This window comes from Myotis myotis, unplaced genomic scaffold, assembly GCF_014108235.1.
Source record: "Myotis myotis isolate mMyoMyo1 unplaced genomic scaffold, mMyoMyo1.p scaffold_m19_p_15, whole genome shotgun sequence".
In the NCBI taxonomy this organism is placed as follows: Eukaryota; Metazoa; Chordata; class Mammalia; order Chiroptera; family Vespertilionidae; genus Myotis; species Myotis myotis.
Genome location: NW_023416319.1, coordinates 44,040,139 through 44,064,470, shown reverse-complemented (window position 1 = coordinate 44,064,470; position 24,332 = coordinate 44,040,139). Strand labels below are relative to the sequence as shown.

The 24,332-nt window shown below is 40.5% G+C and overlaps 1 protein-coding gene across 2 annotated transcripts in view; it reads right to left on the bottom strand.

Moving 5' to 3' along the window:
• Positions 1-24,332, bottom strand: part of VCL (vinculin) — a 115,175-nt gene that overhangs the window by 16,690 nt on the left and 74,153 nt on the right. For both annotated transcript variants that reach the window (XM_036337169.1, XM_036337168.1), the window contains exons 6-14: positions 23,501-23,661; positions 15,589-15,679; positions 14,637-14,784; positions 10,526-10,679; positions 9,631-9,806; positions 7,325-7,515; positions 5,561-5,760; positions 4,003-4,131; positions 299-448 (exon numbers count right to left, since the gene is read on the bottom strand). In XM_036337169.1, coding sequence (XP_036193062.1) covers positions 299-448; positions 4,003-4,131; positions 5,561-5,760; positions 7,325-7,515; positions 9,631-9,806; positions 10,526-10,679; positions 14,637-14,784; positions 15,589-15,679; positions 23,501-23,661 — 1,400 coding nt within the window. The remainder of the gene's footprint in view (positions 1-298; positions 449-4,002; positions 4,132-5,560; positions 5,761-7,324; positions 7,516-9,630; positions 9,807-10,525; positions 10,680-14,636; positions 14,785-15,588; positions 15,680-23,500; positions 23,662-24,332) is intronic.

The following is a 24,332-nucleotide window of genomic DNA, read 5'->3' as shown; positions in this document are numbered from 1 at the left end:
TAAAATCAAAACAAAGTAAGCTCCCAAGATTATCCGGATATTTCTCTAAGTGTGAATGAGTGTGTGTAGGGAAAGTGGGGGGGGGACTTTATTAATTTTTTCTACTTTCAAAACTAATCTATTATCATTGCAAAAAATTCAAGCAATACAAAAACAATTGTGATATTGTGGGTATGTGTTTTCTTCATAACATTTTACAGTAAATGCTCAAAATGTATGGAGACTGTCCTGTAATTAACCTGCATTACTGAGTACTATAAGGTGAGACTGAAATGATGAAAAGTGAGCAAAAGTCAACCTGGGGCGTGAGTTCCCGGGCTGTCTTCACTGAAGCCTGAATGCCTTCCACGGCTGACTTATTAGCAGTTCCAACAGCAGCTGCCTTCTCGGCCGTGGCACCAAGCCTTCCTGAATGGTTCTCAAAGTTCGCTGCCCTCTCGTCAAACACCTTGAGGAATAAACAAAGACATTAAGAAAATTTATTTAAATAAAATGGGCCTGGCAGCCTAAGAAAGAGTCTTTAAGTAGAGGCAGCAACTACTCGAGCAAAGACTTCAGAGATGACATCACACCCTAGTGAGCAACACGATAGTCAACGCCAAGTCCTGGCCTTGCTACATCACACGCCCGTGAATTCCAGTTCAATCAGTGCTTCCCAAGGACAAGCAGAACATTCGGCTGTGTTGTCTGTAATGAGGGGTTCACAGAATGTAAAGATTTAAATAATCCCGGTTCTCAAAAGGCTTATCCTAGTTTGAAGAAGACAGACAAACCCACTCCAGGTTCCAGTGCAGGTTGCTGGGTATATTAAAAGGCAAGAAGATCCACGGAGTCTTAAACCAAGCTCCAGCGGCTCAGGCCAGCATCCCTCCTAGATCAGTTACCATTAATGTTGTAAAAACTCTGCCCTGACCTCCACAGGAGAAATGATAGCTGGCTCACAATCAGGCCTGACCCAGGGGTAAGGACGCTGACTTTTATTATCCCAAGTGCAAAACAATCTACCGAATTGTTCTTTCAGCTCTCACATTTTAAAAAAAGTCAACTTCTCTTTTGACACAGATATTATGCAAGGTTGCATACTATGAAGGGGATGATTTAACTTAGATAAAGTGACAAAGGATCTTCTGTCATTGGTCAGGTTTACACTGCACAGAGCATGTCAGAAATTGCCTAGCAGAATCGTCTTCCTCTTTGCCTTCCCTGGGGTCTACCTGCGCACACCTGGAGAGCAGCTCTGGTTCTGGCAGGCAATCTACAGGTCTCCTGGTTCACTAGCAGGCTCCCATCTCATTGCCAGCATTCTGGGTTTACCCAATCAAGTCTCTTCCCCATTCTGGCCTCTTGTATGGACTCAGCTACCTGGGTTCTTGCCATTTAATGCTCAAAATCTCTACCTAAATCTCTGATCTCCTAGTCTCCCTACCTGGCCTCAGTCCTTGTTTCTTTCCTTGGCTGGTCTCCCACACTCTAGATCTACAGGGCTGCTGCCAACGTTGGTTGATCATCTCGACCCCAGCCCATGTCTGCTGCTCCCTCTGATTCAACTGACTGCTTCACTTGCTGTTCTTGTCACTCAATCAAAATTTACCCAGCACATACTATGTGCCAGACACTGGGGTAGGTGCTGAAGATACAAAGACGAATAAAACAAAATTTCTGCATCTCAAGTAGCTCACATTCCAGTGGGGTAAAAAAGGCCCATAAGCAGATATTCATAATAGAGTGTTCCATGTGCAGTAATAATAAAGCTAAGCACTGATATCATGGAAGTAAAAGGAAAGGCATTTAATCTATCCATGAAGTAAAGGATAATGGGATCAAAGATAAATAGGAATTAACTGAAAAACAATAAGAAAGAAGATAATTAGGCAGAGAGACAGAAAGAACAAAGACATGGAAGGAAGAAAGGACAGAGTATTCAGGAAATTATAAGCAATCAGGCATTGCTGGGGCATGGGCTGTGGGGCAGGGGTTGGTAGAAAATCGGTATATAGATCATGGTGCTCTGGCTTTCTCCTCTGTGAAAGGGAAGGTCCACTGAGGGTTTAAGCAGGAAAATATCAGGGTCATATCTGTATTTTTATTTTATTGGTGGCCTAGTGACTGATTCAAGGAAGACCACCCAGAGCTGAGTGCCAGCCATACAGCAGCAGGGGACAAGGTTCAGAACTAGGGCTGTGGCAACATGAGTGGAAAATGGAAAGCATTCAAGAAATACTTGTGAAATCGAAATAGCTTGTCTTAATTTACTGATGTGGGAAGATGATGGCAAGGAAACAGTCAATGGTGACTCGCAAATTTCTGAGAGAGAGAGAGAACAGAAGGATAACATGATAAGGTACCTATGAAACATCTAGGTGGAGAGGACCCGCAGGCACAGTAGTTAGATCTGCTAGCATAAAACTCAGAGATGTCTGAAATAAAAATAATAATAAATCATCTCAGCCTGAGGGGACCATGAGCTTTATAAACGTCCAGTAACCTAGCCTGGAGAAAAAAATGGGGGTCATTAACAAATAATAACACAAACCTTCACCCACCAGTTCTGCATTGTCTTGGGTACCTGACCTAACCCCTTTTCCTTTGCTGCTAATACTAGATGCTAGAACCAAATACTTGCTTTCCTAGATTCCTTTGCATCTGGGGTAGCCATGTGACATTGTTCTAACCAATGAGACATAAGCAAAAGTCTCCTGGAAGATTCCTAGGACAGCCTTTACTTCATTCATTCATTCAGTCAATAAGTCAGTCATTCGTTCCCAACTCTGTGCCATGCATTGTTCTAAGACTGGGAATAAAGTAATAACAAAACACATTCCCTGCCCACATGGAATTTCATGCTAATGTGAGGGAGACAGACAAACAAAAAATAAGGTAAATATGTCAAATGCTGATAAACACTAAGGGGAAAAGTAGGATATGAAGATTAGGAAATCCCCAGGAGTGGACGTGGGGTTGCCATTGTAAGTGATGACCCAGAGGAAAGCTGAAAATAATGAATGAATAATACGTGTACCAGATAGTGATCTATGTAGGAAGATGAGAGAACAAATACAAAGGCCCCAAAGCTAGAACATGTAAACATAAACAAGGAATACTGGAATACAATGCAAGGAGCTCAATGTTGACAGAAGAGCATGAGGCAGAAGAGTGGTACCACCTAAAGTCAGAGTAGAAGGGGGACCAGATGCAGTGGTGTGCTGAGGCTCACACCAGCTCACCAGAACCATGTGCCCATCTCTTCCCAACTGTGCCTCCCGTGACTTCACATTGCAACAGCCATGATGGGAGTATTTACATCATGGAAACAACAAACATTACAAATCAGAGCTTTTTGTTTGGGGGGATTTTTCCTGCAGAACTAGTCTACCAGCACATCACCGACTTTACTGTTCTAAGGACTTTGGCCTCATTCTGTGTCAGGGAGGAGTCATCAGAAGGATTTGAGTAGAAGAATGACATCAAATGATTTAAAAGGTCACCCTGATTTCTGTGTTGAGAACAGAGCACCTTAAGAGAGGGGTGGTTGTGACAGGAGTACTCCCATCCCTCATTTCGTACTTGCCTTGAACATGATGACTAGGGTTGCAACAGCAATCTCACACCATGAAGAAAAGACCCAAGAAAATCACAGAGATACCAGCTTTCATGGTGTCAAACTGCTGAATCAATACCAATGCTACCTACCTCCATGCCTCTTTTTATGTGATGAAAATAAAAAACCATTTGTTTGCATCTCTGATGGTCAGGTTTTCTACTACTTACAACTAAAGACATGTCCTAAAGACGTTCTTAACTGATACACTTGGTGACTGAAAGAAGAGGTGGCAGGACCTTCCCTTTTCTATTCTTCCACCCTTCACCCACAGTATCCCAACCTAATGGACAATATAAACACATTTTACCTTTACAAACAAATCATTAATAAATAAGTGTGTGTGTGTGGGGGGGGGGGGGGGAGTTGAGCAACAGAAGAAATGGAAGACTTTAGATACTCACCTCTTCCCTATTGGGTGCATCAGGAGGTGCAGTGGCCGCCACAGCCAATAGCTTGATGGGAGTTGTGGTATCGCTGAAAACATCTGACACCTCCTGAGTCATGGCCTCCTGCATCTGGGCTTTCAGATCCTTAAAAACATTATTTACAAATGAAAATTTCCAAAAATATCTAAAAAGCACATCTGCCGATGCCTTCACTTCACTGACACATTCATTCATTTATTCATTTAGTCTTTTATTCAATAAACAGCTGTTGGGTATCAACTATACTGAGCTAGCATGAAACAGGTATAAGATAAGAATCCTGCCTTCTAAACAATTAGTGTATAGTAGAAGAGGTAAAACTTGGCCCACAGTTCCCTAGAGACTGTTCTACCCAATCAAGAAATCTTACTTCCTTTCTTGGTGGCCTCTAAGAAATGGTACTGAGAATGATGGGGTTGAGCCCAAAGGCTTGGGAGAGAGAGAATTCCTCACCATTCCCAACGCTGCAGGGGCCTGATAAAGACTGCAGTAACTATAAAGATTGATTTGTGGAGGCAGTGTCAAATTTCTAAGCCTTTCTTACATTAAGAGTAAAGAAATCAAGAATGGGAATATTTTTATACATTTTTTTCAATTGAGTTTCTAGAAATAATCGATAACCAATGCATGTATCCATTTCTAAAGAACAGAATTCTCAGAAGTCAACAAATGCTCTTTTAACACAGTTAATCACAGTCCAATCTAAGTTTTCTATATTTACCCAAAGAGTCTCAATCACCCCAGTTTCTCAAGGTGGGTGGCATGTACTGGCTGGTGATACCTGAGATAATTTTAAATGTTATATAAAATAATATTTTTATTTTAATAATTATGTGTTTCTTTTAAAGAATATTAGAGAAGCCTGGCCAGTGTGGCTTAGTGGACTGAGTGTTGTTTCATGCACCAAGAGGTCACTGGTTCAATTCCCTCTCAGGGCACATGCCCAGGTTGTGGGCTGGATCCCAGGTAGGGGGTGTGCAGGAGGCAGCGGAGAGATGTTTCTCTTTCATCGATGTTTCTCTCTCTCTCTCTCTCCCTCTTCCTTTTTCTCTAAAATCAATAAAAACATATTTTTTAAAAAAAGAATATTAGAGAAAATATAAGTAGCTCATCAAGCTCACAATTTCAAGATTAAAAGTTTTCTTTTAAATAAACTTACTTGTTTAAAAAAGGAGTCCTTTTGAAGATAAATACTGACTGAAAAGTACAGGTGACACATGGATAAAGCAAATATCACAAAATAGCTCTCGACTGAGTAAAACGGCAAACACAACTTTAGTTGCTGTCACCCACTGGTGAGCTTTTTAATGAGCAATAATGGCGCCTCAGATATACCTCATTAGCTACGATACTGCCACTGCGCGAAGCAACTGGTGAGCTATTTCCTAATAAGCTCTGAATTTCCTTACTTCCTTGGTCACGCTCTTTTCACTTTCCCTAGATTAAAGAATTATATATTTTTAAAAATTCTCCTTCCCTCGTTTTTCAGTAAGTAAGCATAAGAAAGGGAATGCTTTGTGTTCCTGAGTTCTACCTTTAAGGAGTCTTGGAGCTGAGATGCCAGCGCTCTCGCCTGGGGACTTTCCCCTTCCCCTCTGGCAGCCAGGTCAGCCAGCTGGGCGGTCAGCTGGTCCACTCTGTCACACTTTGCAAGAAGATCTTGGCGATACGGCCCCATCATGACATTAGCCAGACGATGCCCTTCGGCCACGAGCCCTCGGATGGCAGCCTGACCTGGACCGAGAGGAAAACACTGAAACTCACAAAGACTGAGAGGGCAACTACAGTGCCATCTGGTAAGTTGTTTATTTTTTAATAATAATATTTATTGAGTTTTCCCCTCTAAAAATAGAAAAAAATGGGGAAGTACAGAAAAGTATAAATAATAGTTAAACCACTCATAATCCATCACTCACAGATTAAGATATTTGAACATATCCATCTGGTGTTTTTAATGCATTGCATGTTCCTCTGCACATACACATTTCACATACACTTCTCCTTTACAAGACAGAAGTCATACTATACATTAACTTTTATTCGCTGCTTCTTTGTATTTAACACTAGAGGCCCAGTGCACGAATTTGTGCACAGGTGGGTCCCTCTACCTGGCTGGTGATCAGGGCTAATCAGGAGGGCTGGCCTGCCAGGGGGAGGGACCATGGGAGGTTGGCCTCAGCAGCAAGCTAACCAAGGGCCGATTCTGCAAGGAATCAGGCTCCCTCCTCCCACTTCCCTCCTGTCTGGGTCTAGGGTGTGGGTGAACCAGATTCGGGGCTGTCAGGGCCCCAGAAGCAAGGTCTGGGTCAGTGCACGTCAAAGCTAGTGGCCAGTCATCTGGTCGTTCCGGTCATTCCAGTCGTTTGGTCGTTAACAGTCACTTAGGCTTTTATATATATAGATGAGCATTGTCCACCTCATTAAATATTCTTCAAAAATCATGATCTAAAATCTATGTAATATTTTATAATACTAACCATAATTAGTTGGCCATTTACTTATTATTTAACATTTACTCTGTTTATATACATTCTTGTATGTAACTCCTTAGAAACACCTCTAATTAGAGTAAATTCCTAGAAGTCCAATTGCTGAGTCAATGGGTATGAACTTTTTTGAAGCTCTTAACACATAATATCAGATTGTCATTCAGAAAGTTTGCTATTAACCAATTTATTCTTTCACCAATAAATTATATATCTGCCCGATTCCCCAACACTGGGAATCACCAATTTAAAAATTTATCTTTTTATCCAATGAATACAGCAAATGAAGTAAACAGCTCTTTCAGCTTCAGCAGCACTTGTCATAATATGACCTAAATTCTTATAAGTCCATTCCTAAAATCTCCCAGAAGTGAAAATTTCAGGTTATTAATTCCACTAGTGACTATATGATAAAGAAGCCCTCCTAACTGAAAATAACCTTGGTAGTTAAGTGTCTATTACTATTTTCAAAAATTATATTTAACTGGGTAGTTTCTAAGGACTCTTGTAACAGAAATACGATAAAATGGACGTATACATAGACTGAAAATAATTAGTTCAAAACTGCACTTCCAATCTGAGGACCTTTCTATTTGCCCATAGCAAAATTACTTATTCACTAATGCTTCTTGATTAAATCACAGACATCTTATCAGCTACATTGGAAATGGAGTTACTGTAGAATGACTCACTCACCAGTGGCTAAGAAGCCCTTCTGCACTTAATTACAGATGATACAGGATCTCTATCAACAACTTGCCTATCTTCACTGAGCCCAGTCTGAAGATGGTTAAGTGCACTGATGGCCTTACCGACTCCTCGGTCGTCCACTGTGGGATTATCAATCCACCGCTGTGCTTGCTCAATCTTGCCCTCAAGGTGGACCGCTGCTTTGGCGGGTCTGCTATTGGCCACAGTCCTATTGGTTTTGGACTGCAAGTTCTGTAGGGCAGTGGCCACCTGCTTGGCCAATGCTCGGGCCTCTGGGGAATCTCCTTTCCCCCTGCAGAGAAAAAACAGCCTTTCTGTCCCACACAGACACTATTTACATTGCGATGATGTAATTGCTGATACAAATGCTAATGAGATGTCAAATTGCTAATAATTATGAACTTGGTTTGAAAGAAGAGTAGTTTATCTATTTGGCCCTTAACTAAGAAATTAATCATCTAAATTCAGATAGTTTTGTCCCAGTAAAGACAATAAATATAAGTTTGGATCAGTTTAGCTCAATGAAGAACACCCATTGGTAAGCTGAGCTCAATCAGTCGTCACTGCGTCACTGCGTTAGCTATCGCTTCAGCCTGTCATCTCTGAAAACACTAGTTCCCTGAGGAACTAGGTGGGCCCAAGTATCCATACTTGTTGTGTAGTTGTAGTTGAAGTAGTTATAGAACTAGTAGTAGTTTTTTTTAAAAAAGCATTAAAAAAAGCTTGCTATAAAACAGTATGCCTTGTTTTGCTGGCAGCAGCCTCATACATCTCGTATTTACCGTATCTCTTGATCGTATCATTTCCTCTTGTGCTTAATTTAATCTCACGTTGTTTTGTATAGTAATATGCTGTACACTCTTGTAGCCTAGCAGCAACAGGCTATACCGAATTACCTATAAAGGCACGTTGATGTATGTGTATGTGTGTATGTATATGTACACATATATGTATGTTATGTATGACATAGTAATAGATCTGTTGTATCACCATTACCGTTAATTCTTTCCTTATTATTAAGAAACACTAATGAGTGCCTGCTATGTATGTATATGGACTTGTGTTAGGGTGCTAAGAATAGAGTCTCCAATTTTGAATATTTTAAAATCTAATGAATGTAAACAGACTATAACAATGGGCTAATTTTAATGATCATTGGCCTAACTGTATAGACATTGTATTTTACAAATTACAATGCATTTTCCTAACCTAAATAATTCAAAACTTGGGCCTAAAGAAGAGATCCTCAAATGACTGGGCTTGATATACAATCAAATTTCAGCTGTTACCTCAATGGATCTCTATCACAACCTTCTGCCTAAAGTATGTCTACCCTGATCCCACCCACGTCCTACCTCATGATCCTAGGCAAGAGTCTGCTTTCTCAGCCAACAGTGCCCCCTCAGTTAGTGTGAGACTTGAGAGAATGCTAAAGCATCTCTCACTGGAAAAGGGTTAGGCAGGCTCCCAGGGAAGAGCAGGAAATGCAACATGAAAAACAGAATCTCACAAGATACTGGACTATGGTTATCCCTAGGGAAGTGGCTGGAGGGCTGACATAGGAAAGAAGCAACTTATACTTTTGACGCTGAATCTGTTTTTTTAGCATGTGCTACAGGTTTTATTTTTAAGAGAGTAAAACATCTATTAAAAGGAAAAAGCAACACTTCTTATATAATTAAAGTAGGTGCCATTTCCCTAGCTAGGTGCCTCAGTTGCTTGGGCATAGTCCCAGGCACCAAAAGGTAACTGGTTCGACTCCCAGTCAGGGCACATGCCTGGGTTTCAGACCTATCCCCAGGAGGGGCCATGCAGGAGGCAGCTGATCGATATTTCTGTCACATCAATGTTTCTCCCACTCCCTCTCCCTTCCTCTCTCTATAAAATCAATAAAAATATATATTTTTAAACTAACTTTTTTTTAAAAAAAGTAGATGCCATGAAAGCCTTTAACAGAAGCTGTATTTAAGGATCTCTTGTAACTGCTGCTTAAGAAATGACATTTCTCAGGAAGGAAGAAAAAAATCTTCATACGCCTCCCCCCATTCTCCTCTCACCCCAGGGAACTTTTCATAGCTACATACAAAAATTAATTTCCATAGCTACATACAATAATTAATATACCCAGGAAACAGGTATGTCACAAACACTATCTAGCAGAAAAAGTCCTACCTTAAAAATGGAAAATATAGATCTCAAAAAAGGAGTTCTTACCATCATTAATTAATTTAAAACTATGTGATCAGCAATAAATCATTAAACTTCAATGGTGTCCATGCAAACACAGAGTAATATCTAACTTAGTCACGTAACACAGAATCAACGAGGGCACAGTGAAGGGCATCGTGTATGTGCTCAGGGGGAAAGGAGAGGGATAAAGGGGCAACTTAAACAATTAAACACATACTGTCTCCGTAAGTCTGCTAATTTAGAAGTCAGAGCAGCGATTTCTCCAAGAGAACGTAGAATGTCATCTCTCTCTTTAGGATCATCACATAACTCTGCTATTTTTCGAGCTTCAGCCAAAGCCCCTCGAATCTGTTCTTCTCCTTCTGGTCCACCGTTTGGATCTGCCAGCCAGTTCTACACACACAGACGTGGAAAAGAAGCACACTGTGACCCACTCAAAAGCCACATCACAGCACACTTAGCAAGGCCATCAGAAACATTTCCCAAGCAATCACAAGGCAACCAGGAATGGTTTTTGAAATGCTGACCATAATTGTTTTACATACATTCCTAGCTCAGGTAAAATCAAATCAATCCTCATCTTTTAAAAAATAATTTTTTCCCTTTGCCATTAGAATAAAATAGCCTTACAAGCTTTATCTCATCTTTGAATTAGTCACACCTTATTAATTCTTCGGTTTCTCAAACATTTGTGTTTCTCTATGAAATGCAAACTTTTTACAGTACAGTAGTATCAGAAAACCTTAACCCTTAACATTGCTGTGACCAAATACAGCTGCGAATTCTGAGAGGATCAGTTTTAATATACTGTCATCTATACCAGGAACTGGGATTCTCTTGGTATTCAGAGTGCTTACTATTAACTAATTGAAGTATTCAAAATTAAGATGTTTATCAAAATATACATAAATATTAGTCTAAACCTGTGTTAGTAGGAGAGGTGTTATCATTGGTAACTGCTGGAAATTAATCATCACTTACAAACATCCATTATCCACCCACAGTAACTGAGAGAGAGGGAGGGAGGGGAGAAGGGGGCGGTAGATAGAGGGTATTTACGGTACATTTCTTTCTCTTTTATTCCCACCCCTCTTAAAAATCGTCACTACTACCTGAGCAGCATCGATCTTCTTGGCAATGCTCTGCTTTGAGTTTGTCATGGCCTCCAGTTTGCGGGCGGCATTTTCCACTTTGGCTGTGAGCACGTCCAGACCCTGAGACACCTGCTGGGCTTTCTGCATGGCCACGGGCGAGGCTCCTTGTCCTCTACTCAAAACAGACAGATGCTGTCATTGCACCCTCTCCGATACTTAACAGCAAAATGTCAGTAAAAACACAGGACATGTCATTTCTGCTAACACGCTTGTCTTTGTCCTTTTCTTCAGTAAGTCTGAGACAGCCCAAGAAAATACAGAGATAAACAACCCACCCAAACCATCTACTTTCTCCTTTGTTTTTAAAAATGCACATTAGCTTTGTGGAGCTGCATAACCATTTTAAAGACCAGGCCTGCAGATTTTGATAGTAATGATTCGCCTCTTGGTGGGGATTACATAATCAACTCTAAACTTCAGGGGGAAAATGTGCCTGCGATCTTATTGCTATGGAGGGTTTTGTTACCATAGTAATGTGTGCTTTAGAAATAAACAGCGCATTAGATTGTGTTATTTATGGGCAAGCACACATTGAAACTGTTTCCGGAGGCAGCATGCGTAGTGTTACTGAGAGCACACCATCCTGGGGCCAAACAGAACTGTGTTCACATTCTGCCTCCTGGTACCTGTGGAACCGTGTTTGTGATGTGTAACTTTCTAGGCTTCAGTTTTCTAACTTATAAAATGAGGGGTGCCCTTGCTTATCAAACAAAGTAGCTTCAAGCAAAAAGACATATTTGAAAACATTCTGGTAATAGAGCAATACACATGTATAACTATTAAATTATTGAATTGTCATCTATACTAATAAAAGAGTAATATGCTAATTAGACCAGGAGACCTTCTGAAGACCTTCCGGACATCCTTCCAGACAAAGCCGGGGCTTGGCCAGCCTGCAAACCACCCCCAAATGGCCCTCAGCCCCTTGCCCAGGCCGGCCATGCCCCCCAGTGGGGACCCCCACCCTGAAGGGTGTGTGACCAGCCTGAAAACGGCCCTCAGCCCCTCGCCCAGGCTGGCCACGCCCCCCAGGGGGGACCCCCCCCACTCCAATGAGGGCATGGCCGGCCTGCAAACTGCCCCAGGCCTCTCGCCCAGGCCAGCCCCGCCCCCCAAGGGGACCCCCACCCTGATCCAGGACCCCCTTCAGGGTAAACCAGCTGGCCCCCACCCATGCACCAGGCCTCTATCTATACTAATAAAAGGGTAATATGCTAATTAGACCGGGAGACCTTCTGGACGTCCTTCCGGACAAAGCCATGGTGGTGGGGCCAAGGAAGAGGCAGTTAGGAGCGATCAGGCCAGAAGGAGAGGGCAGTTGGGGGTGATCAGGCCGGCGGGGGTGGCAGTTGGGGGCAAGCAGGCCGGCAAGCAGCATGGTTAGAGGCAATCAGGCAGGCAGGCAGGTGAGCGGTTAGGAGCCAGAGGTCCTGGATTGAGAGAGGGATGTCCTAAACCGGCAGTCGGACATCCCCCGAGTGGTCCCAGATTGGAGAGGGTGCAGGCCGGGCTGAGGGACATGCCACCACCCACCCACCCCACCCCCCCCCCGCATGAATTTCGTGCACCAGGCCACTAGTTATTATTATAATGAACCTAATGATAATCTTGAATATCTGCCTTCCACTCCTATGCAATATATAAATATCAAAAATAGTACTGAGGGGAAAAAGCACATGGTGATGAGAAACCACTGTTTCCCATCAAATTTCTAAAGAACTAATTTTGCTATTTTCCTAAGAAGTGATATGGTACTACTACCAAAAAAAATTATTTGAGTTGATAGAAACTTCTTTTCCCTTGGTAGACACTTTCCAACTCATAACACAGTAAAACTTTCCCTCTTTTTACCAGCTCAGATTTTGTACCAGACTGGTAAGCTCAGTGTTAGGGTCACAAATTTGTCATTTGGTAGAATGGGATGATTCGTTGTCCTAACCTGAGTTTCTGATTTTAGGATAAAATCCAAAACATATTTGCTTCCTTTAATAATAGTATGAATCTGCCACTCATTTTTCTATCCACTTTATAAATTTATCTTATTTTCCATCTATACCTATACTTTAAGTATAAACTCAGTATTTATTGCAAGGTATATAAAAGGCATTTATACCTTTTACTTGTATTTATAAGTGATGCTTCCCTTTACATGGCAGAGGAGTGCAAGACTTTTAGGAAAATACTGGTCACGATTTAATTTGATTCTTTTCTTTAAATCCAGTAATTTATGATGAGGAACCTTTTTGGTATGAGTCCAACTTTGAAAAAGTAAAAATATTTATGGGCTATATCGTTTTTTTCATTAAAAATTAAAAGGTTAGCCTAGCCGGTTTGGCTCAGTGGATAGAGCGTCAGCCCACAGACTGAAGGGCGAGTTCGATTCCTGTCAAGGATATGTACACCGGTTGCAGACTTGATCCCCGGCCCTGGTCGGGGCTCCTGTAGGAGGCAACCAAATGATGTGTCTCTTTCAGATCGATGTTTCTCTCTCTCTCTGTCTCTTCCCCTCCCTTCCACTCTCTTTAAAAATCAATGGAAAAATATGCTCGGGTGAGGATTAACAAAAATAAATAAATAAAAGTTTATTGAGTCCCCATGGGGGGAAAATATATACTGACCAACTAGAAGCCCTAGGTGACAGAATCAGAGAACGAGGAAACTTACTGAGCTTCAGCCATTAAAATGTTAAATAGTGAGGCATATTTAAGAAAGAATGACAGGGAGATAGCTTTCTAGTCTTTCATCATGAAAGGATATTGTAGGCTCCACTGTGAATTGGGCCCATAACAGATTAATGGTTGATCCCATGAGCAACTATCTCATTCTCTTGCTCAAATTCATCTTTCTCTGAGCACATACGACTGTGTACTTGAGAATTCCAAGTGAAAACTGTCTACCACACTGTGAAAGGCTGCAGACAAAAGAGCCAACAGTGAGAAATCAGAAGAGCCAGAATCTCTTCAAATGCGCTGGCATTTCTCCGAATGGGGACAGAACCTCTTTTTGTCCTTTCTATGAAGTTCTTGTCATGCTCGTGACAGGGGAGACTGCTTCGCAGCAGGAGAAAAAGGCTCACTGAGTTCAATGATACCATTTATTCATGCTGTTTCTTCCCCCACCCCCTGCAAGGTAGAGACTCTTAACCTGAAGCCCCTGGAGCTTCCAGGCCACACTGGATCAGTGAACCTCTGGAAAGTATATGTAATATTGTTTACATGCACTTTTTAGGTAGAGATTAATGGCTTTCATTGGATTATAAAAATGATGTTGGTCCATAAAAAGGTTAAGAACTACTCCTTTAAGAACTGTATTCTTAAATCTATTATGTTAATATATTTGAGACCGGGTGTAATGATGTGCAATATGTCAAAGAGTGTTTCTGAGGCCTGTTTTTATGGCAATCCTGCATATTCCAATTATCTCAAGATATTTCATGACAACCTGACCTATCAGTTTGATTCGTGGTCAGGGCATATGCCTGGGTTTGGGGCTCAATCTCCAGTGAGGGACATGCATGCTTCTATCTCTCTCTCCCTCTCCCTTCCTCTCTGAAATCATTAACAGATATTTTTTTAAAAGATATTTCATGACATTCTTGAAGCAAAATTAAACTTCATCTATACTAGTTTCTCATGTTACTTAATTTTTTCCCCAATGTCCATACTATAAAATTCCATAACAATTAGGATCTTTTAGAATTTCATTAACTCTATGTATGAGCTCCCCCCAAAAAACCCATACATATTATACTGAGTTTTCTTAATAGCAAAGTATATATATTTAATGTATAGGAGAAAAAGTTCTAAAAGCCAAGACTTGAGCTGGATGAAAGAATTAAGAAAACAAATGAATAATGATAAAACAGAAACTTAAAAGAGCCTAGAAATGACCAAGATAAAGAAGGAAAAGTTCACGTCACTCTCCAAAGAATTAATAGAGTATGATGACCATTCTGTTTATTAGCCAAAGACAACGCAGTAAAATTAATAGACTTGCTTCTGAATCATCCGCCAGGAGTGAGACACTATCTGCGACCGACTGCTGCTCCGGTGAGAGCGAGGAACCGTACCTGGCTCGGAGGTCAGCCACGTGGTCAGTCATCTGCCCTAGCATCTTGCAGGTCCCCAGGATCTCTCTACGTTCTTTGCCTGCACAGAGTTCACCAACTTTTCCAGCTTCATCTAAGATCTGCCTGATGGCCTGCTCACCAGCATCCCCTAAAATAAAGAGAGATTCAATATCTACATTGTTAACACATTAATTATTTAGAGAGGATGCTTTACAAGTCATTTCATTCATGAAAGAACAGATGCTTTCAAACGACAAGATGAACAGAAGACAATACATCTGATAGCTAATCGCCAAGCAGTGCCCTACAACCACAGATCCTGCTGAAAAAGATCCTTGGAACCATAGCCATCTGGAGATAAAAAGCAGCCTGTGGTAAGAATATGGATGATGAAAATAGGCTCTAACCATTTAGTTGTACTCAGCACCTCCAACCTCCATTAGGCTTTTCACATTCATTCAAATGTTTATCTAAAACTGAATAAATATTAGATGAGAAAATCCATAAAGCCTAGCTCAATAAACTATTTGGGGCTTATCTTTATATAAGCTAACTTTGGTTTCCAATTCTTATTGGCATCATTATTTAATCTGCTTAATTAAGTACTTTGTTGACATAAACGGAAATATGCCCTAAGGGAATAAGAAGAGAAGAGCTTTTATTCAAAATAATTACCTTTCTGATTCAGGGAAGTGGTGAATCAAGAATTTTTCGAAGAATGCCCAGTTCAGCTCAGTTTATTCCCCATGATAAGAGTTGATTAGTTTATGTCCTCCATCCTTCTAAGACCTAGTAACGCTTCAATTAGTCAAAACTAATTGAATGGTATATGCCCCTAAATGTTGCAGTAGCTATCTCAGGATTATGAGAGTCTCGGAAGATTACTGTCTTTTGTCTGCTTGGTTTTTAGCTTTTTCTTGTATCTACTTGAGAAGTACAACCAGAGGGTTACCTGCGGAGGCACTGGGATCGCGGAGCCAACCTTTGGCCTGGTTCAGTTTGGAATCTATGGAGGCCAATGCTCTCTTCATGGCTTCAGTGTCCTTTCGAAGAGAAATACCACAATTATTTCATTTGCAAAAACTGAGATACCATGGCACAACGTAAGACAGAGAAGTGACAGCATTAACAGACACTAGAGGTAAGGTAATCCTACAAAGCCTTAAAAATATTCTCATCACACCATAACGCTTATTTCTGTCAAAATGCAGCATCTTGCATGCAACCCTTCAGTTAATTCTATTGTTTTGCTGACCTCCCTAGTGCTAAACTGTGAAAACTGGTAAGATAGCTCAAGCCAAAAAATGCTTAATGTCTGCAGCAGGGAAAAGCCCTGTTGTCACATGCCTCAGTATCAGCCTTTCCACCAGTCAACATTCACCTACTGCAGCTCTGCCACGGCCCTCCCGCTCAGCTCAGGGGAAGCTTCATTAGCATGTGGTGCCACAAATCACAGTCCTTTACATCTTGTTTTGAAATACACACATACTGGGTAATGTTTTACTATATTAAATTAATCTAAAATAATTGGAATTATTGGTTGGAAAATAAATGAAAATTGTTAATCAAGCAATTTAGTTTTAATTCCACAAATAAACTGCTAAATGTAATGCAAGAGAGAAGCATTTTTCCGGCCTTCCCTGCCACTCCTCATCCTTAGCTCCCTTACCTCCCTGACCTGGAAGAAAGGCAGGATGAAATAAGTGGGTCTCGACGGACATTTACAACACGATTCACAATGACTAACAAAATTAGCATAAGATCTCCCAGGACGTAGCATGAGAAGGTGAGACAACAGACTAGTCACTTGAAAAATATACATATATTTTAATAACGTTTTTAAAATATAGAAAAATGCACAGAACAATATAACCAATACCCATGTATCCATCCTCACAAGTGACAGACTAACCATCTCTCAAGTCTCTTACACTTTAAAACACAGCCTATCTCCCTTTCGTTCACTCACCAAGCCACAGAGTTAACCTCTGAGATTCTAGGCAATACCCCATATCCCTAACTTCAATTTACAGTCCTGCAAAACTTGGGTTCTTAAAGGTGTTGTACCACCTGTTTTCCACACGGGGGCACCAGGAGCATCTCCCCACCCCCACTTCCAATTCAAACAAGACCAGGCACTAGCACAAATACGGGCTGGGAGCACTCAAAGGCTTACAGCAGTGGTTCTCAACCTTGGCTGCACATTAGAATCACCTGGGAATCTTTTTAAAATCCTGATTTCTGGGCCTCATCCTCCGGAAATTCTGTTTCTTTGTTACTAATGTTGTGGCCCCACCCCATAACAAATATCCATTTGTGATTAATACACGTAGACAGGTGGCATTTTTAAAGTGCTTTGCTTCTCAAATGGTTTAAATGCCTGCTTCTCCTCTATCTCGTTCTACTTTCACCTGTGCAGCAAACCTGCCTTCAAGAGTAAGACAAAGGTCACGTTAGCTTAATTCCAAATTAGTGTGGCCCAAATCAATATCTTTTCAGAGTATTTCAGGCATCTCCTTAGAGTTAGATAGCCTTTAGTGTCTAACACAAGTTATAGGACTTTGTCTAGAGACAGATTTTTTTTAAAAATTCACAAGCTCTCACCTAGAAAGTATGTGCACACTCTGAAGAAGAGATATTGCATCCACGTAAAAATAATTTAAAGTCTATTAATAACCATTTCTCCACCTATTTTCAGTGAAAATAATATTTATTACATTTCAAAAATCTAAATTCAAGAGAAAACAATGTTCAGAAAAACTTTTTAGTGTCTATCCTAGCATTTAAGGGCTACTAGTTAGGAAATACTTTCAGCATTTCCTGCATTCTAGGTTGTTGGAGGCATTTTTCCCTCATTACTTCACAGAACCTCAAATTTAAATGTAATTTAATTTTACAAATTGAGAAACAGGGGCTCTTCTGTCCTAGAAAGCCAATTTGATCTCAGGTTCATCAACATCAAATGTCATTATTTTCTATTACATGAAGCTCTAGGCTTTTTTTCTTTTAACAAAGAGAGTGGCCAAAGAATCTACTAACCTTCTATAATACTCAGCAATCTTTGCCTTGTCGATTTTGACTTTGGTTAGTACTGCCCAGGAAATAAGCTCTAGAATCAAATTAATAACTCTCACTAACCTGAATGACTGCTTTTATTCTCCATTGCCCAAAAATGATTTCAAACACGATGGAAAAAATTGGACTTGCTCTATTATCCTAAAATATCATTGCTTTTTTTCCCATCCCTAATAAAGTGTGCATGGCTACCACACTTCAAGGAAAGACTCTAATTCTCAGGAAGTGAGTAATTTTCTCCTCAGTGGGAGATATGACATCAAGAAGTTAAAGTTAAGCGTGGCAGGTGTGGCTCAGTGGTTGAGCATCAACCTATGAACCAGGAGGTCACAGTTCCATTTTCAGTCAGGGCACATGCCCGAGTTTAGGGCTTGATCCCCAGTAGAAGGCGTGCAGGAGGCAGCGAGGCAGCCGATCAATAATTCTCTCTCATCATTGATGTTTCTATCTCTCTCCCTCTCCCTTCCTCCCTGAAATCAATAAAAATATTTTTTAATTAAAATTAAGAGATGCTCATTTCCCCCTAAAAAGAATCAATGGCAAATTTAAAATGAAGCTGCATTTTTAAAGTGGGGATTTCAGTTAGTTACCAAAATTTTTAGTAGCGTGAATTTTAGACAATTTTAGAGATTTAAAACAGTCACTAAAAGGGCTACCTTAAATTCTTTCTAGGATAGGGCAAATTTTAAATCATCATTTTAAACATAATACATTTAATGCCATAGCCATTAAAAAGAAAAATGTCTGTGGGAACAAATATTCAAATCTCCCAGAATCTCATACATACTTCTTTTGAAGGGCAGTGTTTATTGTGGGATTGACAGAATTCTGTCATAAGCAACATAAGTATGTTAACAGTGGATGTGATATAAGCAAATTCACTGAAAAACTGGGACTGTAAGTCACTGTTAGGATATATTTATAACCCTAGCTGGTTTGGCTCAGTGGATAGAGCATCGGCCTGCAGACGGAAGGGTTATGGGCTCAGTCCCCAATGGGGGGCATGAAGGAGGCAGCCAATCAATGATTCTCTCTCATCATTGATGTTTCGATCTCTCCTTCTCCCTTCCTCTCTGAAATCAATAAAAATATATTTTTTAAAAGATATAATTTATAAAGGATGGAAATAATCATAACCCTTGTGGTCAACCATACTGTGTACCCAAAGCCTTCAGTTAGACCTTGTCATGTAAATCTAAGTATCTAGGATACAATCTGGGTATAACACAGAAGAGAAAAAACGGCACCTTCATTAGAGTATCGTCTCTGTAAAATCTCAAATTTGGGAAAGAGAAAAGTCTCCAGTGATCTCTTTTCTGAGTTCTTTGGTCCTTTTGTTTAAGAGTGGGTGTAAAAACGGCCAGATCTAGTCACGTAGCTTCAGCAACAGCTGGTCCCCTCCCACCACGGTCCCTTTTACTGTAAAACTCTTATGAGTTCATGTTTTAAATGAAAAACCACAGTGCCTTGGCACTCCTCCCACATACCAAGAGGTGGAAGAACAACCTAAAAGAGCTCCTTCTTACATACATTCCCAGGAACTGAAACAGTCCTAAAATTTAATTTCAAGTTAGAACTAAGTAACACAGAATAGTACTAAGAACCACTGAGTTCCTTTTATAGACAATCAAGAGGAACTGTGGTAGGAAAGTACGGTCCTGCAATCACAGGCTCTTGAAAACTGTAAATGCAGGACTAAGGATCCCCTCTCTTTCACTGCCCAATCTACTCTCCCTTTTTTCCATGAACACCTCCCCATCCTACTCTTCCTACTCAAAGATGTTTCTGGAAAGAAGAGACTGGGCAGTAGAATAAAATCTTACAAACTGCATTAAGCAATGGCAGAAGGCTGTCCAGCCCTGAGACTTCAAGCAAGCTACCCTCACAGGTTTGAGCTCCCCATCTCTAAGACTACTGGTACCTCCCCAGCTCTAAAACTCTTTGCCATCTATGAGCACACAGTCAGAATACCAACTAGAGATCACTTGGATCAGAAGGGAAACTTCAATTCCTTTAACATTTTGGTCTTTTCTCCTGTTCACAGAGAGGGGACAAAAATATCATAAATGCCTGGATGAATTACTGATCTCCAACTCCAAGAGATAAATCTTTTATTGTATTAGCTCCTAAAATAAAACACTAGAAGCCTCATAAAAAGCTCACATGCAGCCTTATTCTTTCAAAAACGAAATAAAAATCAACCCTTAAATCCCAATGCTCTGCAGTAAGGGCAAGTATTAGAGGATTGCACGTTCTAACCAAGTTTCCTTCTTTGGAAGAACAGAGTAATCTGTGCATGACATCTGAGTCATTCAAGCACCACCAGCCTAGGCCCTCAGTGGGAGGAGACTCACCGCAGGAACTAATTCTGAGTAACGGTATCTAATGACCCAAGGCACAGTTGCAGGAGTACCTATGTGGGCTCAAAAATTCTTAGTAATAAAAAGGTTTTAAGTTTTTTTCTCATTTCCTCTTGATTCTCCGCATGCACCAAGATACAAGTAATAAAAATACAAAAACATATATATATAGATTGCTAAAGGGGTTGAATTAGAATTGTTTAACTCATAAATTGTTGTGTTTCATAATGTATTCCCTGGAAAAATGCTAAACTAATTTTTAATGATCACTTATCAGATAATTGTTGATTTAAAGAGGGGGAAATTTTTACTCTCAAAATAAAATGAAGCATTTTGCCCAGCCGATGTGGCTCAATTGGTTGAGCATTATTGTCCCATGCACCAAGAGGTCTCCAGTTCAATTCCCAGTCAGGGCACATGCCCAGGTTGCAGGATTGATCCCCAATGGGGAACGTGTAGGAGGCAGCTGATCAATGTATCTCTCTCATTGATGTTTCTCTCTCTCTCCCTCTCCCTTTCTCTCTCTCTAAAGTCAATAAGAACATAATTTTAAAAAATAAAAACAACAATAAAATTAAGTATTTAAAGTCGAGGTATTTTTAAGTTTGTAAATACGCATTTTGAATGTAGGCATGGAGGTAAAATGATCAGCTAATGCCTCATTAAAATCTTAACTTATTTAGCAAGATGTGCTTTTCCCAAGAACTTTTTCCACTTACTTCTTCCCCCACTTTTCTAGAGGAATCATCACTTTCCGGGAGAAAGCTGCACCAATAGGGAAGCATGAAACAAGTATGGTAAGACAAAGTTAATTCTTTATTGGTAGGGGCAAGAGGAGGTAAAAGATACCGTGTTTATTAAACAGAATAGGAAGCCAGGGGTCGCAGACAGACAATAGGTCTGATTCATCCACTGCCTACAGCAGAGCAATGTAAGATGCATAATGCTGCTAAAATGGAAACATACCCAAAACCCAAGTTACCAACGTCCATTTTCAAGGTAAAATTTCTTTTTCCTAAGTACTCTTGTAACTAATAAAAAATGATTACTCTTAGGGGGAAAGAGGAGGGAGAGTGGATGGGAATGGGGTTATGAGTGAGATCTGTCATATATAACATTTGATAGCATTTTGCTTTTTGAACCAGGTAAATGTATAACAAAGACAAAATGAAATTACAAATAAACATTTATTGCTCGTTCTGATGTCATTATGTACTTGGGCTTCTTTTGGCTGAACTAATTTTATTTCTTTTCTTTCACTCTGCTGGTTTTGCATCCTAACAGCCTGGTTCCTTCCAGAGCAGCATAAAACTGAGGCAGCTACAAGACCCCACCGTGGACCCCAGGCCCACTGCCCTTGTTTATCCCATCCCCCTAAGCGTCTAATCCTCATCCTGAAACAATCAACTGACCACTTTTTTTTTTTTAAAGAAGTAGCTCTCAACACTCACACACAAAAAAAGCTCAGTAACACTTATTTACTAAATGATGGCTGGCTCTTCCCCTCTGAAAACAGATAAGCATTAAGGCTACAATTCCTGCTCCTCCTTTTTACTATTTCTCATCTGCTGGAAGCAAAGCAGAGAGAATAAGGAAAGAGATTAGGTTATGGGACCACGAGGTCATGGAGAATGATGACTGACTCAAAGATCAGACAGCAGAACATGCAGTGAGCCATGGACTGAAGTCAGGAAAAACTTTAGATACACCTTCCTTTTCTCCTTTTGATTTTGAAGACAAGGATTATTGTGAAGGACAGATGCCCCATCTAAACTCTCTGGCCTACCCATTTTCATTATGGCTTAGCACCATAATGGCACATCTCCAAAAGCAAAATGCCAGAGCCTGCAAAGGAGACTGATGATAGCGATGACATCAGCTGGAAGTTTCCGAAGATCAGGGTCCACAGGTAACGTAGGGGTCACCCGGCTACATGGGGAAGCCTGCCCTCAAATGAAGTCAGTGGGAATGACTAAGCCAGGACAGTTCTCAGAAGCCCGCTCAAAGAATGAAAGCACTCACTGGAACACAGAAAGCCTGACTCCCATAGGAATGCCTTTTCTTTAGCTTTCCCCAAAGACATCGCTCAAGATGAGCTCGAGTCAAACAGTCTGCCCAGCACAGCCTTGAGTCCCAGATTAAATCACAATCTGACGCATATTCCAGCACAGTGTTACACACCGGCACACAGAATAAGGCATGGCACACAGCACAAACAACCTCAGACATGCTTTTTCTCTTTTAAGTGAAAAAAAGAAAGAAAGAAAACTAGAGGGCAACAAAAAGCTTACCTTCTAAACGTGAGAAAAAAGAATAAAACAAACAAGAAAACAAAAAAGATGCATAAAGATGTCATAACAGGGAAGTGAAAGCTGTCAAATATGCAAAATTAAGTAAAATTAAAATGATTTTACCATACAGATTTAAAATACAGTCTTAGCACTTGTTCAAGAACTTCGTGCCTCTATTAACAAATCCATAACTTGGATAAGCTGACTAGTTTCTTCTGCATATCTAGATTCACTTTCTAGTTTGAGGCCCCAGTTTTGACCTTACCTCATAGGTGACCTGGAGGACAAAGAGCCCCACTGGGCACCAAATGGAAGCCATACTACAAAATCCCCTCTTAGTCGGCTACCAGCCCACTCGGTGGCCCTGGACACCACATCTGGGTCACACGTGGGTAAGCTGGGTGCTGGAGACAGTGTTTCTTGGGTTCCTACACGGAAAGTGTAAACCCAAGTATCTCTGTTCCCTCAAAATAGTCACTGGGTAGGGAGAGGCAGACCAGAGCAGCAGCCACACAAAACTACTGCTGCCCGGCTCTGGAGGGAACCCACCAACCCTTATGGAGTCCAAGAAGAAATTCTAGACTAAATCCTAAAAAGTGAAGGGACCCCTCACACTAACTGACAAATGTGAAAACTAATCTTTTAATTAAGCTTTCCTGAGGAAAACTGGAATGATGAAGGCACACACCTAGAAATGCCAAGTTTTCTCTGTAGATTTCTCTGGGTTAAAGGTTGGTTTAGGAAAAGTTTTCCATAAAAACCAGTCATAGATGTATTAAGTCTCTTAGTTACCTAGCAACAACCGCCCACATAAAAGGCAGGGCTCCCACCCCAGGGAGCACACACCACACCAGAATTCCTCCACAAACCCAATCATTGGGACTCAAGCCTGAGGGAAAAGCGACCTATTTCAGCCTCCAACCAGCTTTCACCCCACATACCTATTTATTGTTCTACCTAGGAACAAAGGAAATTTACAAAAGCAGCAAGTAACCCATGAAACAAAAGGGAAGAAGATATTACTTTCATAATATCTGAGCAGTCTTATGTCACACATAGTTACAAGATAAAATGTGAGACAAACGCCCAGGAGGGGAGAATTTGGGCTTTTGCTCATTTCTGCTCCAATAAAACTTACCTTGCTGGCCCAGGCATCTTCATCCCAAGAAGTGAGTTGTAATACACGAATGATCTCATTAATTTCAGCACTCATCTTTTCTACAGTGTAGTTGCGATTTTTCAAAGCTTCTTCTATTCCTTGGCTTTTGGAGTTTTTAGTTGTTACAAAAATCTTCATAGCTGTAAAAAATAAACGAAAGATCAGAAACTGAGGTTGGAATTGAATTTTGCTGTACAACAATATTCACGCAAATGTTCCACCCCTTGAACACATGTTTTGGGCTTCTAAGATCTTAAAAAAAAAAAAAAAAAGAAAGAAAGAAAGAAAAAAAAACACTGCAAATCTGCCAATAAAGTTCCAATATCACAACCTTTACTGTAATGAAAACTGAAGGTACAAAACATCACCACAGCTTGATCAGGGAACTAATTTAACATGCACATGCTGATGACCTATAATCACAAAATACCCAACATCCTTCTAAATCAGCTGGCATCCCAGCCCTAGCACGGTCCCCAGCTAACACAAACCTAATGGGACAAGATGAAAACAGTTACTTAAAATTGTAACTAGAGAATGCTGCTGCCCCCAATACTAATGGGAGTTCAGTTTATCTTCCAGGATTTCTCTCAACATGTAGCAGAGACTTTCTAACCCCCAACAGTGAAGAAGAAATAATAATAATAGGAAGCAATGGAGGAAAAGAATTTTCTCCTATAAAATAATTAAAATTGTAAAAACAAAGACTAATCAACACTTTATTGAGTTACCCAGCTTAGAAATCCTCTTCCCAACAGCCTTTCTGCTACATCAAACAGTTATTGGCCTCAAAAACATATTTCCATGGAGA